At 36.9% G+C, this 17,145-nt stretch overlaps 1 protein-coding gene across 1 annotated transcript in view; it reads right to left on the bottom strand.

Annotated features, from left to right (window-relative positions):
* Positions 1–10,834: 10,834 nt before the first annotated feature.
* ND-ASHI (NADH:ubiquinone oxidoreductase subunit ASHI) overlaps positions 10,835–17,145 on the bottom strand; it is a 36,450-nt gene continuing 30,139 nt past the window's right edge. The window contains exons 3-4 of the mRNA XM_067143266.2: positions 11,181–11,339; positions 10,835–11,094 (exon numbers count right to left, since the gene is read on the bottom strand). Of these exons, the coding sequence (XP_066999367.1) occupies positions 11,035–11,094; positions 11,181–11,339 (219 nt within the window). The 3' untranslated portion in view covers positions 10,835–11,034. The remainder of the gene's footprint in view (positions 11,095–11,180; positions 11,340–17,145) is intronic.

Genomic DNA, 17,145 nt, shown 5'->3' with positions numbered 1-17,145 from the left:
ATAGTAGCCTACCTCAGCTTTAACTACAACGTTATATCTTTTCGTGCTCCTGAGTACAATTCTTTTACACTGTGAAATCTTGAAATGAAATTGACTCTGTGCTTGTTCTTTCCAATTCAGTGGTTCCAAGGTTTGTCTAATCACTTTCACTGTGCCACACATTTTGAACACCTCATGATATTCATCAGGATTTATTATGGTTCTCGTCTTCTTGAGGTCTTTCTCAACGAGTCCAAAAATCCTATCTGGGGGCAAATATGAGTGTCCAGTAACTGGAAATACCAGTTCTAATTTGCCAACAGAGGATGGTGCATACGTTGTAAGCCACTTTCCACACATCGCCAACATATTAACGTTTTTATTTCGGCCGGCGCAGCCATCAGGAATCAACTTAACTGAAGTGAATCCTTGTAAATCTTTGGATCGTAACTCATTGAAAACCGCAGATGCTATTTCGTTTGATGATTTCTTTGCCTCATTCTCCAGCCACGTATAAACTGACACATCGTCAGGGCGAAGTTTGCTTTGAGATGTGCCTGTTACAACAGACAGATTGTAACAGTAGAGTTGTCTGGAATAATAAGCTGACTGATCACTTAATTTTGGCAAAATGAGGTTCTTTTGGCAATGATAGGACATTAAAAACAGTCCTCTTTTTTTCTTCAGATGTCGATAAAAATTATCTGTTGCAAGTGATAAAAATCATTGTTATCCGTATTGAAGATACTGAATGTAGGATGCTAAAAGGTTTGTTTTTTCCACCTATTCAATACATATAAATTTTATAAATTAGGAATTTATTATTGATTCCACTTGAGACATGTTTCGCCCTTCATTGAGGGCATCATCAGTCAAAATATCAGCTCAAGGTAAAAAATCAGGTAACTAGTTAGTAGTTGACATGTACAAATTAATACATATTATTAATACAATTACAAAAATTAAGTATGGGAAATAGTTGTACAAAAGTGATGGTTGAACATATAGGTTTATAGATGAAAAGTCAGCATCAATGCCTAAAATTAACATAGTAGAGTTCGGCAGTGGTGCTCTGGAGAAACAGTTGACGCAATCATAGGAAAAAAGGTTTAAAAATATTTACATTATAACAATTAAGGGAGAAAAGGTGTAGTGTTCGGCGTCAATGTTTGTAACCAAAAATTAATGTCAAAGGTTGGTAACTATACAGTATTTACATTGTTCAATTGAACAGTTGAGATAAAGTTATAAAATATTTACATTATAACATCAGCGTAAATGTTTGTAATAAAAACTAATGTCAATAGTTGATAGCTATATAGTAATTACATTATCTAATTGAATAGTTGAGAATTACAATTATATACATAATTACACAACAGCAGCTGGTGTGCAAGGATAAAAAAAAATTTTTCAGTACCAAGTGCGTCCTGATGTTTTAGAGGTTGGAAGAAGGATTTAGCATTGACATTTCAGAAATATGTAGAGCAGTTTATTTTAGTTAAAATCACCGGGGGTAGGGAAATATTTCATAGCCAAATGAGGTTTTATAGGCATCAAGCTGAAAGTTTTCCAGTTGCAGCGCCGAGATCGGTACGGAGACTGGTCAGTGTGGATGGAGATTCATGGGTATTCGGTGCGTTTGAACGGCAACAATGGTGACAGTTATTAGTGGGTAATTGCTAATATGGAAAATGTTGCGGGTTGAAACTTTCGCTTATTCTTTTAGTTTACTTCTGTAGCATCGAATGTGATGTGAAGACATCGGTGTGAAATGCCGGTGAGACAAATTGATATTGTTCCGTGGAATAAAGTATGGCGGACGTCGGGATGAAGTTATTGTTCTTTACTGGTCTGGTGAGATAGAATAGAGTAGCTTGATTTGTGAACTGCTGTGGAGAGATTAGAATGTATACGGCAACTGCAGAGTCAGAGCGTTAAAGCTGGGGTGAGGCATCTTCTCATTCTGACTGCGAAGAGGAGCCGTAGTGGCACGCCATATTTGTGCCGATGTGCGCTGGGTTCCGGCGTGTTGTTGAAAGTTGTATTGTATGAAGTGGAAGTTATCTGATGTGTCGCTGAGAGGTAATTGTTGAGTATTGGTGGACTATGAAGGAGGCTCAGTCGGTAATACGCACATGCAGTTAGCACTTGGTACTGAAATTTTTTTATCCTTGCACACCAGCTGCTCTTGTGTAATTATGTATATAATTGTAATTCTCAACTATTCAATTAGATAATGTAATTACTATATAGCTACCAACTATTGACATTAGTTTTTATTACAAACATTTACGCTGATGTTATAATGTAAATATTTTATAACTTTATCTCAACTGTTCAATTGAACAATGTAAATACTGTATAGTTACCAACCTTTGACATTAATTTTTGGTTACAAACATTGACGCCGAACACTACACCTTTTCTCCCTTAATTGTTATAATGTAAATATTTTTAAACTTTTTTTCCTATGATTGCGTCAACTGTTTCTCCAGAGCACCACTGCCGAACTCTACTATGTTAATTTTAGGCATTGATGCTGACTTTTCATCTATAAACCTATATGTTCAACCATCACTTTTTTTTTTTTTTTTTTTGCTATTTTGTTTAATGTCGCACCGACGCAGATATGTCTTATGGCGACGATGGGATAGGAAAGGTCTAGGAAGTGGACGGAAGCGGCCGTGGCCTTAATTAAGGTACAGCCCCGGCATTTGCCTGGTGTGAAAATGGGAAACCACGGAAAACCATCTTCAGGGCTGCCGACAGTGGGGCTCGAACCCACTATCTCCCGATTACTGGATACTGGCCGCACTTAAGCGACTGCAGCTATCGAGCTCGGTACCATCACTTTTGTACAACTATTTCCCATACTTAATTTTTGTAATTGTATTAATAATATGTATTAATTTGTACATGTCAACTACTAACTAGTTACCTGATTTTTTTACCTTGAGGTGATATTTTGACTGATGATGCCCTCAATGAAGGGCGAAACATGTCACAAGTGGAATCAATAATAAATTCCTAATTTATAAAATTTATATGTATTGAATAGGTGGAAAAAACAAACCTTTTAGCATCCTAAAAATTATCTGGTCGCCATGACAGTTTGATGTCACTTGTAGCAATCTGATTGGCTGAAACGGTCATGTCCGTTTTTGATATAAACTACGTTTGAAGGTGTCCGATTATGAAAGAAACTGCATATTTCTATGTTAAAAATTAAGTACAAATGTTCGTTTATAAAAGACACGGACCACTAATTCAGAGAGAGCATTAACAATACTATAAGGATCAATCCTTAACTAAATTTTGATATAGGTGGTGCATGTCCATGTTTGATATTAGGCACCTCATTTATGGAATGGTGAAGACCCGTGGTTGGCTATTTGCATGAATGGCACAAACATTTAGCTTCGTCTACTTGTAGGCCTACGACACATTGCTCGCCACACAATGCGGGGACAATGTTCTCAAAATTTTTTGCGAAAAACTGAGCCTGCACTAGTCTCGAGAAATCTCGAGACCCCATCTAAGACTGCCCATCACTAGTGTCTGTATTGTAATGAGAGAGGCTGAGGTGTGTTTTGCCAAGATTTGTGTAAAATATGTGTAAAATTAAGTTGATTTATGTCACGAATTATATACTCAGCATGCATCCAGTGTATGTAAATATGTTTACCGTCATCCATAGATGATCTAAGCCAGAGAGAGGCAGGTAGCTTGAAAATTGATGGTTATGAATTTCATGTTTTTGGTCCGTATTGAACAATATATAAGTAATAATAATGATCTTTGCTCCAATACGGCTGATGATGACCCCTAGATGGGTCGAAACTAGTACCGTATAATTTTGTAATCTTGTGAATATATTGTATTGAAAAGGTGGAAACATTTAAGTTATTATTATTATTATTACTTAGCTTGAAAATGTAGACAGGATGTTGTCACATCATCATGCAGTTACAAAGGTCTGAGTTTTTATGTCTTTTGTAGTTAGTGTGTAAGTGCTTGTCTCCTTAATATGTAAATCATGATAACACATCGTCATTTTGTGTGCCCTAGTTCATACCGTAATGTCAGGGTCATTTTTTTTTTTTTTGTCATTTTGCGTGTGAATTATTTCAAGAGTCGCAGTAGGTTCAGTTCAAGTCATTTTCATATACACAACTTAATAACATAACTGCAGTCACTTAAGAGCGCCCAGTATCCAGTATTCGGGAGATAGTAGGTTCGAACCCCACTGTCGGTAGCCCTGAAAATGGCTTTCCGTGGTTTTCCATTTTCACACCAGGCCAATGCTGAGGATGTACCTCAATTAAGGCCACGGCCGCTTCCTACTCACTCCTAGGACTTTCCCATCCCATCGTCACCATAAGACCTATCTGTGTCGGTGTGACATAAAACAAATTGTAAAAAAAGTAAATGTTGATGCTAATAGTCGTGGTAAAATAACGTAATTTTGTTTGTGACATTTAAACCAACAACAACAATCATAATAACAGTAATAATAAAATTATTATTAATGTCAGAGGTAAAATCGTGACAGCAATATATTTAGTAATCTGAAAGATATTTAAAAATTCATTATAGGAATTCAGCAAAGTAAAATTTTGTAAGTGTAAATCATCATGATTTTGTCGTGTATTACAGAACTAGATTCATGGCACTTTTTTTCTTGAGGTCTAGAATAATTTGGCAATTTTTCTTATGTTGTAATGGAATTTATTTTTTGACATGGGATTACTTGTAATTAAAACATGAGCTCTGATGAGGAGATGGATTTTAAGATGAGTATATTTATGAGAATGAAGTTTTGGGACAACTTGTGTGGGAGAAGCGTATCCTCTGATTGCAGTGGATGAGTGATATTTCTGAGACAGGCTGTATAGAGATAACACCCCTGTAATGTTAGGGATTTATGTATACAGAGCTAAAGTAAGAACAAGGGAATGCCCGTTCTAAGAGAGTGTATTGTGATGCCAGTTTTAGTACCAGTGATGTTGATCCTTTGGTTATGATCCCATGTGAATCATAAGTTCATATCATTTACATCCATGTGACAGTTCCTTGTGAAGAGCTCGCAAAGTTGTTTAGTAACCAACCCTGATGCAGTGTCAAGGTAGGCCTAGCTAACTATTGTTTGATATTTTGCTCATTTCAACTTCACATTGAGAATAGATTTTCATTTAGGAAATTCTGCATGTTAGCAAGGAAGGTTTGGCAGACCAAAGAGAGCTGTTAGGTAGATTCCTGGACGACTGTAGTGTTTGGATTGGAGGACTAGGTCATTGAAACAGTTATTGGGATTTAATTAGATCATATTTCGGCTTAACTCTTACCAGTTGTGAAGTGCTTCCATATGTAGTAGTGCTGCACTAGTGTGGGCATAAATGTAAGGGTTATCCCACATGAAAGCCTGGCTAATGGAGACTGATCCTTACAACTTAGCTACAAGAATTCAAACGTGCTGATTGATATTTTACAATTTTTGCATTCTCTTTCCTTTTATGAATATGATATTTGTATAGATGGTAGGTTGGGGAAGTGTGTTGTGTTTGCCACTTTGTTTTAATTTTATTTTGACTAGAACTTTACAAATGTGGATTCGATTCATCAGCTGTTGCAAATTATTTTATTTTCCCTTTGCACGTTGTGTTTTTAGGCAGGACATTGATTTGCTGTAGTTTAAGGAGACAAGTGTAGGTAGACAGACATGTAGGTGTAGTTTATATGGAAATAAATTGATGTTTATTTTTCAGGAAGCTGTGGACTTGTAACTTTAATTAGTTTTCATGACTATGTTCATAACCTGAAAGTTGGTTTATTAATAATACAGTAAAACATGCTCAAAGCGGAAACTTGTTCACTATGGAATATTTTCTCAGCCATGGTGAACCTTACAGAGTTATAACGTTCTTGATTTTGTATGACGCAGAATCTCCTCAATGCTGAAATGGAAACAAAAAATGAAAAGAGTTCTTTCACATCTACTTGTACAATTACAGACTATGAATCTCATGTTAAATCTGTATTGACGGTTGAACTTCTTACAAAATTGTAAGAAACTATTTTGATCCTCCTAGTCAATACTATATATTTTACGTCCAAATTAAGATGTAACTTCACACACAAATAGACATGTTTCGACTCGGCATTGGGTCATCTTCAGTAAGACATGTATAATGAATTAAAAACATAGGAACACACAAAATGAAGTGTTATTTAAAACGTTTTTTAAAACATGATGAAAATAAAAAAACTGTGAAATGTTGATTGTTAAAACAGTCTTGAGTTTGAGGTCTTTCTGCTTCAATGTTTTTGTCCTCTGGTGTGGTTCAACTGGTATCTGTATACTGCTGACTTAATTGTTGTGTTCCAACATGGGCTGATATACATAAGCATTATTGAAGTTGAACCGTCTGATTTTTAGTGTTAAGTGGCCCACTTGCATCATCCGTGTTCTCTGACTATTGAGTCCAGCTGTCAACTCAACATTTCACATCACCACCAAAGAAGAATAGAACAAAATGTCCTGAAGGTTACTTGGCTGATGCTTACAAAATCTGGACAAAGCAGCCAAGAGGAAATGATCCTCCACAATGGTGCCCTCCGGGTGTAGCCCTAGACATGTCCCCTAGAGTCTAACTCGCTACCGTAATGACACAAAAAGCACAACTAAAAAGCAACAGTTTTGCAAAACTTCGAAAAGACACTGAAATGACATGGCAGAAACAGGAAGGTGTTACAAGAAAGAATAAATAACGAAGTACGTGATCAGTTCATTGCAATGCAAAAACAACATGGAATTATACATGATCAAACACTACGAATCTGGGCGATGTCTTTTAAAGCACAAATTCATTCAAACAAGACCTTAACATTCAAAGCTTCCAAATCGTGGCTGCAGTGCTTCGAGAGAAAAAACAAGATCGTTTCTCGCAATATCACGCATAAAGCTGGCAACAGATTTGTTGTTAATGCCGCTGATATAGAAGAGAAAGCTGATGAGTTTGTTACGGAAGTAAGGCATTTCATTGACGAGTACAATTTTATACCAGAGCAGATAATTAATGCCGATGAGTCATGATTTTGTAAAGAGTTACGTTCTGTGAGAACTCTTGCTGTTAAGGGAGGAAAGACGATTTACGGTACCGTGGGTTCAGTTGCAGCAACCACCCATTCATACATGATAATGCCTGTTATTGTAATGGATGGTACACTTCTTCCACATATGTATGTTGTCTTGGAACCCAGTGAGAAATTTCCAGCAAACATAATACTTGAATTACCCAATGTGAAAGCATATGCTAGCAAATCACCAAACATGGCTTGAAAGTGTTCGTGGAACACATGTTATAGCCGGATTTGCACAGAGACTGAATTCTTCTTTTGGTTGATTCTTAGGCAGTAAATAAAGATGATGCTCTATACAATCAGACAGTTCCAGAAGATGTTGAATTTCACAAAAAGCTGATCCCTGCAAAATGTACTGGATTGGCACAACCAGCGGACGTTTTATTTTTCTGTCCATTCAAAAGTATGGGACAGTTCATTGCAGATATGAAAATGTTATCGTCCACAGTTAAAGTGTGGCAAAGAGAACAGTCTCTTCACATTCAATCTTTTGTGCATTTCCAATTTTCGGCAAATGGATTCAAACGATATGCTTTCTTCAAATGTGATTACACCGATGAATATCCAGAATCATTTCAGGCACCTTCCGAATATCGTTTCAAGAGTGGTTTGGAAGAACAATGTTTCAAAGATGACTCTGTTCGGCTTGCCTTCATTCGATGTGCTCACTGTAAAAGATGTGTATGTCTAGACCACGGATTACTTATCAACCTTGATGTCTACTGCACCAGAACTGCGATGGGTAGGTAATGTATTTTATTTCCAGTATTTTAATGTTACTAAATGCTTTTGCTCACCCATCTACAATATTCAGCCACGTTTGGATTAATCTGCATGAGGATTCCTGTCTTTATGTGTACTCATAGTCTAAAAATGGCAGCTCGTCAGTCCTATGTTTCTTGCCCATAGCAGCTGTAATTTGCACAGTATGCGTGTTTTGATATTGTATATTCCCTTGCGATTCTGCTTATGAGCAAGTTTTACTATACTTTTTAAGTGATTGACACTTTTATTTAACTTCAGTATATTTGGCGTTCCTTCCAAATGTATGATCAAGCAAGCATTTTTGCTTTTTATTTCTTTGTTCCGCCTGAACACGTCAATTAAGATCATTCTTGATCAGTTGTTGGTTCCTTCCAAACAAATGTTGGGGTGATGCATATTTGAGCATCAGGTTAAGAGTAACTTATCTTCTTTTATATTTTTTTGGATATTGCTATTAACTTGTAATAAGCACAATGGTTTGGAAAAGAAATATTTCATAACCAGCCCTGAGCAACTGGAAGTTAATTTGATTTAATTAAGGATCCATTCGGGTGATGTTTCGGTATCCGATAGTCTATACGACTTAATTAAATGTAAATTTGGAATTCAAGTGTGGTGAAGGCCAGTTTTTCTAAGGATTATGTGGATTAACTCACAGTTATAGCCTGGATCTGAGTTATCTGATTTTCAGGTTTTTTGCATTTATCCAGGGTTTTGCTGTCCTCACATTTCACTTTGTACTACAAGAAATACTGTAAGAATTTTAGCTCACATTTCACTTTGTACTACAAGAAATACTGTAAGAATTTTAGATAATTTTTCAATATCTTTCTGATTGAATGTGACTTAATTTGTGACAAATGTCAAATTTTTTTCATTTTTTTCTTTTATCAAATTTAACCTGAACCTTATGACTTAAGAAACTTTAGTAAACACATTTTGCGTATCATTTGAAGTAGATATGCTCTCCTCTGAACCCTGTCAACCGGTCAGTCAAGTGACAAGAAAGAACCCGGAATGCCCTAAGATTTCAAGAGTTGAATGTACTACCGGAGCAGTTAAGGCAGATGACCAACGATTGACAGGTGAGCAACTGTAATTCTAGGTTTTGTAATTTTTGCCTTTAGCCTATTACAATGTATAGTATAACGTATCAAATTCAATTCATATTACTTTCTTCGAAATATAACAAAAATAGTAAAATATAATATTCTTGTCGATTTGCTTTATGTCACGCCGACACAGATAGGAAGAGGCTGGGGGTGGCAAGGAAGCGGCCATGGCATTAATTAGGTTACAACCCCAGCATTTTCCAGGTGTGAAAATGAGAAACAATAGAAAACCATCTGCATGGATGCCAACAGTGGTGTTCGAAGCCAGTACCTCCCGAATGCAAGCTGACATACTGTGGACTGAAAATTAATATTGTGAAATGAACAGTATGTATGTACACACATGGTCCGACTCGTTGGCTGAATGGTCAGCGTCCTGGCCTTCGGTTCAGAGGGTCCCGGGTTCGATTCCCGGCCGGGTCGGGGATTTTAACCTTGATTGGTTAATTCCAATGGCCCGGGGGCTGGGTGTTTGTGCTGTCCCCAACATCCCTGCAACTCACACACCACACATAACACTATCCTCCACCACAATAACACGCAGTTACCTACACATGGCAGATGCCGCCCACCCTCATCGGAGGGTCTGCCTTACAAGGGCTGCACTCGGCTAGAAATAGCCACACGAAATTATTATTATTATATGTACACATGGATTCCTAATGAAAGGATATCGAGGATGCAAGGGCGTTCAAAATGTCTTTATACATCTCGAAAAGAATGAGAGAACTGTGGGAAATTATAATTACAAAAAGAGTTGAAAGTGTCTCACAGGTACATCAGGACATATTGGGCCATATTCTTGAATATACCATTTAGTACAGCAACCGTTACATTACATTTGCATCTTGCAAATCAATTACATGGAGACTATCTGAATAGACCAATTTTCATAGCACTCCCAGAGGTAAGTATTATGTAGCAAGTGATTCAGAGATCTTGGTAGGTTCAAATATTAGCCTATGTAGAAGTAACATTTCAACACAGACGACAATCTTTTAATCATATAATGGAGACTCGTGGAACTTCTGAGGGTTGTGTGACAGATGAGTACTGTTTAAATACCCAGGCAAATCTGTGAATAGTGTAACATACACAGGGTTTCTTCTTCACTGCAATTAGAGCACACACTCTTCTTACTACAGTTGGTAAGTTTTTAATTCCTACATATGTGATTCTTTAAGGGTGTAAGCTGAAGAGTACTTTTGAAACGTTTGTATGTGAAATAGCAATTTGCAGATACATTTTCCTGAAGGATTTATTCAGGCCCTAGAAAATGTAGTTTGAGATCAACATCTCATTTTTGGTCAACATTGTTCATCTACCAGATCTAGTAGGCCTACTATTCCACGCAGCAATGACTTTTAATTTTCAAATTAACTGTTGCGTTACATTACATTGGGGTACCTTCGTTCCTGGAAACTGTACCAGTAATCATTATCAACTGTCTTTCTCTGTGACGATGAAAAAAAATTCGTAACTCTTCTGGACAGATAACACCATCAGAAAATATGCCAATGAAGCCCACCTGATTGATTCAAAGTGGTCTATACATTTCATGGTTCAGCACTTGATTCACAAATTAATGTTGTCTTTCTACCAATGCCATTTGTCTCAGTGTTACACAAAATATAATCACAAATCTATAGCATTAGAACACACTTCCAACATTTAATCATTTACTGAAATTGTACTGTTATTAGTACCCCTTTCTTTGAGTACTTTAGATCACACTGTAGTTTTTCACACTTCTCTCATTTTTTCTCAACCATATTCTAAATTTTAGAATGGTTTCATGTTCTCACAACTCAGTTCAACTCAGTATAATATTCAAATTCTTTGGAATTTTTAACAAAATACGTATTTATTGATGAGGCAGAGTAAAAGGTCTCTACAGAGCTTAACCTTTTCATTCATGTACACTCATATTCCATTGTATTCACTCTAATATCTTTTCAAAGTATACCAATAATTTAAACTTAAAGAAAAGAAAATTTATCTACAACACAGAAATGTCCAATATATTACAATTAATTCACTGTGCTGGTTCAAATGTATAATGAACAACTCCTTCAGCTGGATACTGCTTCGGCAGCTGAAACAAAAGTTATACAACATTTAATGTAAAATGGAAAACAATAAAACAAAAGAAAATCATGTATAATAACACAGTACACTTACCACTGGTCTAAACATCCTCTTATCATCAAGGTAATAATATATAACTGCACTGCCTCCCACAGCTCCAACAAAGCAGAGTACTTGAGTGAGCAAAGAGTAGCGAGGTTTTGCACTAACATCAAAGCGATCTTCACCAATCAAGTTAGCATAAGCATGTAACTGGAATTAAAAAAAAAAAAAGAAAGAAAACATTCAATAGACAGGTTAGCAAAGCTTTATGGAAGTAAAAACAGCAGAGTTTCAGATTAACTGATTTCTTATCAACAGGTAATATTCACAAAAGTAGCAAATCATTGGTGTGAGCTACTACAAGAAAGAACTTGTGAAGTAAAATGAAGACTAACATTAAAACTTAACATAACAAAAGAAAGTCTGAGATAAAGTAAGTAAACTCGTGTCCTCATCCTGAGGTGGTGCAGCTCTTTTCAGGCACACCCCCATTGGAGGTGAGCTGCATGTACCATTTCAACCACAAACCAGCCCCCCTGCCAGTTTTAAATTTCTGGTAGTACCGGGAATTGAACCCGGGCCCCCAAGGACGGCAGCTAATAACACTAACCGTTACGCTACGGAGGTGGACAAGTGAGAGATTAGGTGGGTTTAATGCTGCATTACCACACACAGTTTTTGAGCAACAGAACAGGCAATGAGGCCATGCTGTATGAGTTTAAACATCTGTTTCCATCAAGCATGAAGGATGCTGTATCGAATATAATCTTTTATGAAACCTAAGACAGTCTACATTATCACATAACTTAAAATAATGAACAGTGAACAGACAAATGAACTTCTGATGGATTACAGGTAAGATTTTAACCTCTTTTTTAAGTGAGAAATTTTCACCAAATGTTTCACTGAATTCAACTGCACATCATAATTTTAAAACAGCATCCAACTTTGCCTCTAACCTACGTGGTATCTTATTTCAATGGTGACTAGTTTGGGGCAGTGCACACACCATCCATACTTGGCTGACTCTTTCAGTGTCACATACTCCTGGATATTTTAAAGCTGATTCCAAACTTCAGATTTTCAACAGAGCTTGTTGCAATTTCACTTGTGGACAATTATATTTTGTAATTTAGTGTCAATGCTGACAAACTGACATTTAACCAACTGCTTTCATAGTAATGAACAAAACCCAAGAATACTTTGCGCTTAATAGACTTGAGTTTTCAATCCTATATTTCTGATAGTAACCACTAAAAATAATTCTATATCGAAGTAGAAGAGTTTGTGGCACTGCCATCCATTAACGAATGACTAAACAAATAATAGTTGTAACAGCACACTAATTAATGCACATGATTAATACTGAATCAAATGTCATCGGCATCACCACTACATTCAGAGTGGTCAAGAACTGAACTTAATCTAACACTATCTGGCATTTGTTTACTTTTCATGGCATGACAGAGAATATCTAGCACAAGATGTGAATAACCATACAGAAGAGAGAAATTGTGCGAAACTTAATCAACCCTCCAAACGCAGTGATTTTTTAAAAGTTTATAGGTAAACCTAGAAACACAAAGTCTGCCAGTTTTAATGTTATACAATCAGCCCCATTATTTTCAACATCAACACCTTCATGCTTAGTTTTTATGAAATAGCGCTTAAACACTACCATTGCTTTTGAAATTCTCACTAGAGTTGACTGCAGTGCTTTTTTCTCATGGACTTCACCACTTTATAAATTATCTCCCTTGCTTGTGCATGCAGATTCTTGTTTTTTTCTTCTTTGGAGTTCACAGGTGGCATTGTCTTGAATATAATTTTTATCGCAGTCTCTAAATCTGTTTACTGAAGCTACCCTGTGACTTTTCTTCTCACACTTTGTCTCCCAAGCCACATGGGTGTAGAGGGAAACGAGTTAGCTGATAAGGCTGCCAAGGGGGCTGTTACCTTACTCTCTTTGCCTTACAGGGTTCCAGCCAATGACATTTGCTCTCAGCAGAGACATCTGGTTATGTCCCAAATAAGCTGAGAGCGATAAAAGGAAATACGAAGGTATGGAAGACTTTGCTTTGGGCTTCTCGGAGAGAAGCAGTGGTATTATGTCGTCTTCGGATTGGCCATGGCATAGTAACGCATTCTTAACTACTGAAGGGTGAACCCCTCCCCGGTATGTACTTGTGGCAGTCATCTAACTGTGGTACATGCCCTTATGGAGTGCATGGACCTGGCCGATCTACGCCGTAGTCTACAACTCCCGAGTGCCATTTTTCTCATCCTACTGGATGACGGGCAATCAGCAGACCTTGTTATCCATTTTATGAGGGGTAGTGGTCTTTTTTATCATGTGTAATGTCCTTTGTATTAGTGTATTTCTGTTAAATGCGCTTTTATCCTAATGACTATTTTAGTTCGTGTTTGCATATTTTAATGTGTTATATCAACTTCTAACTTGAATTATTTATATATATATATATATATAAATACTGTATATATCTCTGTATCCCAGGTAATGCCTTATTCCATTGTCACCTATATTTTCTATAATTTTATTAGAAAATAAGGCATTGCAACTTAGATCCACTGATTGTTTTAATATCATAATCATTTTTCATCACCATTTATTTTAAATTCTAGTCAGTGGATACATTTTAAAATTTTAATTATGCCGTTTTGTTCCATATAGTTCCATTAGGGGCCAATAACCTAGCTGTTAGGCCCCTTTAAACATCAAACATCATCACCATCATCATCTCACACTATCTCTTAGAATTTGAACCAGAAGGTTGCAACTTCTAGTTTTGAAAATCTCATGTGAATTGATTGGGAATGTCTAGAATTTTTTTTTGGTATTTGGTTTACATTGCACCAACCCAGGCAAGTCTTGTGGCAACAATGGGATAGGGAAGAGCTTGGATTGGGAAGGAAGCAACCGTGCCCTTAATTAAGGTACAGCCCTGTGCGGAAATGAGAAACCATGCAAAAACATCTTCATGGCTGCCAACAGTCTCCCGAATACAAGCTTGCAGCTATGTGACCCAAACTGCGTGACCAACTTGCCTGGTAGAAAGTATTCTACAGGGACAGACAAAAGTATTGTAATGGAGAGGTGTTTAGTCGTGCTTATATTCACATAGATCGAGAGGTACGGATTCATTTGATTTTGAATTGCATTCTTCCCTTGCTACCATACAATTATCTAGAACCTTATTCTAAAACTTGCTTCCTACAGGGCATAACATTAGATCGTCTCTCATATGACGGCTTGCTGCCAGGACAAAAGTACTGGAACGCTCATCTAACGTTAAAGAAGCAAAGTCGTTTGTAGGTATCTGCCATGGGTTTGTTGTTTACAGTGCATAGTGGGTCGATTGCAGAAACAATTACTAGTTTCAAGCCTTAGACAACGTCTCAATCGAGCACGATCTTCCATTGCATAAACAAGGTTCAGCCGGTGTTTAACTAGACATCGTTCAATATTGGTTTGAAAATGGTGATAGAAGTATCTTTCATGCAACTCTTTGCTTGTCGCAACCAATGAAATTCGTTGGTGCATGTGCCAAATGCCAGTCAGCTGTTTGTCTTCCTACACATTAATCAAATATGGCTAAGCATGAGCATGACTTGCCCACAGATAAGAATATCACTTTCGGTGGAAGTTATCTCATAATATTATCGACACTAAAGCCACTGTGCGGTGAAGTGTAGCTTTGATTACAGCGTTCTTACGGTGAGTGTAATCTACTCATAAATAGCTTCGACGAAGGGAAGATGAAACAATAGTAATGTGTTGTATGGGCCATATAGATATGTAGCTTGCATTCTGGAGATCGTAGGTTCGAAACGCATCATTGGCAGCCCTGAAGATTGTTTTCTGTAGTTTCCCTCTTTTTACACCAGGCAAATACTAGGGCTGTTATTATGGCCATGGCTTTTCTTCCCCAGTCATCCTCTTTAAACAGTAATCACCACCACTTGCCTTTTCCTATCTCATAGTTGCCGAAAACATATCTGAATTAGCGCTAACTGGGACAAGTAATTCTGACATGAATGTAGTCAAAGTGACCTATAATTCCATGGAAATTACCCCATGTATAATCAAATATATCGGTTGCCAAGAATTGTATTCACGTTGACAGTTACCAGACTGTCCCTTTGTCAGTCTCGAGAAACAAGTCTCTTGAAAAGCGAAATCTTATTTTAAGCTCTACCTCCCCACACATTTCAAATTAACTGCTGCAATTTCGCAGCGGGTGACTCACAGAGAGGCCATCGGACTAACCTTTCTTCCCGGAATTGTATGAACATGATAATACAAATGACATGTTTCATGGTACATAACCTCTGACTGTGATTCACTCCTCTCATTTGAGATTAAACAGTGTTCTAGGCAGTGTTTAAACATGGCGGGTTGAACATTGGCTTTAGACAGTGCCTAAGTGGTAAATAATATCTCCGATATGCGGCAGCCATACTTAGGCATTGTTTAAACGTAGACATCGTCTAAACACCATTTCGGCAATCGTCCCAGTGTGTTTCGCCATTACTTGTGCAGCAGCAACTACAAATTATCTCACACTCATAAAAGGAGTGGAGACTACCCTACAGGTTCGAAACTACGTTCTAAATTTATTCAATAAGCAGCATTTGACATTTAGAAACGAATATTTATAAGCTCTGAATTCTGGAGTAAAGTCCTCAGGGTGAATGAAAGTAATTTTAATACTGAACTAAATGATGGGCAGAAACCATGTGGAGAAAGATCAATACCAAATATAGGTACTGTGAAATATGGGGATGGAGAGCTAATGGTGTGAGGCTGTATGCCTTCTAGAGGAGTCAGAAATCTTGTATTTGTACATGAATGAACATATTGCAGAATAATCTCAAAAGCAGTACTAATAAGCTGGGCTTAAGAAAAAGCTACTACTTTAAATAAGGCAATGATCCTAACCCTACTCAGAAATTAAATTTGCCATTAACTGGAAAAATAACGACTTTCTTAACAGGACATGGTAAAATAAATTTGTATTTTTTCCATTTCAAATAAAAGACAGTCCTTTATGTACGTGTGGAAATGAAGAACAAACAGTGGATCATTTGTTATTTAGATGTGTAAAGCTAGATAGACAAAAAGACAAATGTTTAAGAACAATATGATAAAGAAATGTGGAGAATGGACATTCGACAAAGTGAAACTAATGGAACATTATACAAAAGAATTAATTTTATGCTTTAATTCGATAGATCAAGACAAACTTTAGAAGACTGTTACATGTTCGTGAAATGTGCATAATATAAATTAATGTAAGTTACTGTAAGTGATTTGGACAGGTTCTAGGATAATACAGCAGAATATCTCATGTTAGTACACGGTAAATCCACAAACTGACACAAGATAATCATGAATGACATTTGAAAAATAGCCCTAAAATAATAAATATATATAGTCATTTTATGTCTTTTTTTTTTTTTGCTAGTGGCTTTACGTTGCACCAACACAGATAGGTCTTATGGCGACGATGGGATAGGAAAGGCCTAGGAGTTGGAAGGAAGCGGTCGTGGCCTTAATTAAGGTACAGCCCCAGCATTTACCTGGAGTGAAAATGGGAAACCACGGAAAACCATCTTCAGGGCTGTCGACAGTGGAATTCGAACCCACTATCTCCCGGATGCAAGCTCACAGCCGTGCGTCTCTAACCGCACGGCCAAATTGCCCGGTATTTTACGTCCTTATACTATGTAAAAGTTGTGTTTACAGAGCATGTAGCATTACATTCATTGTAATGGAACATGCTGTTAAATAAATAAATATTTTAAAAAACCTTCAAATTCTCAAGACAATCTCCAGACTGCAATACCACTGAACACATATGGAATGAATCTGAAGACAACGTGAGAAAATATCAGAGAAGGTCCAAACTACATGCAACATTCTCCTGCAGAATGGGAAAATATCAGTAACAAATAAGTGTGTCCACTAAATGCCCAAAATTCTTTAGTTATTACA

Source organism: Anabrus simplex, chromosome 3, assembly GCF_040414725.1.
Source record: "Anabrus simplex isolate iqAnaSimp1 chromosome 3, ASM4041472v1, whole genome shotgun sequence".
In the NCBI taxonomy this organism is placed as follows: domain Eukaryota; kingdom Metazoa; phylum Arthropoda; class Insecta; order Orthoptera; family Tettigoniidae; genus Anabrus; species Anabrus simplex.
This window is presented reverse-complemented; position numbering and strand designations above follow the sequence as displayed.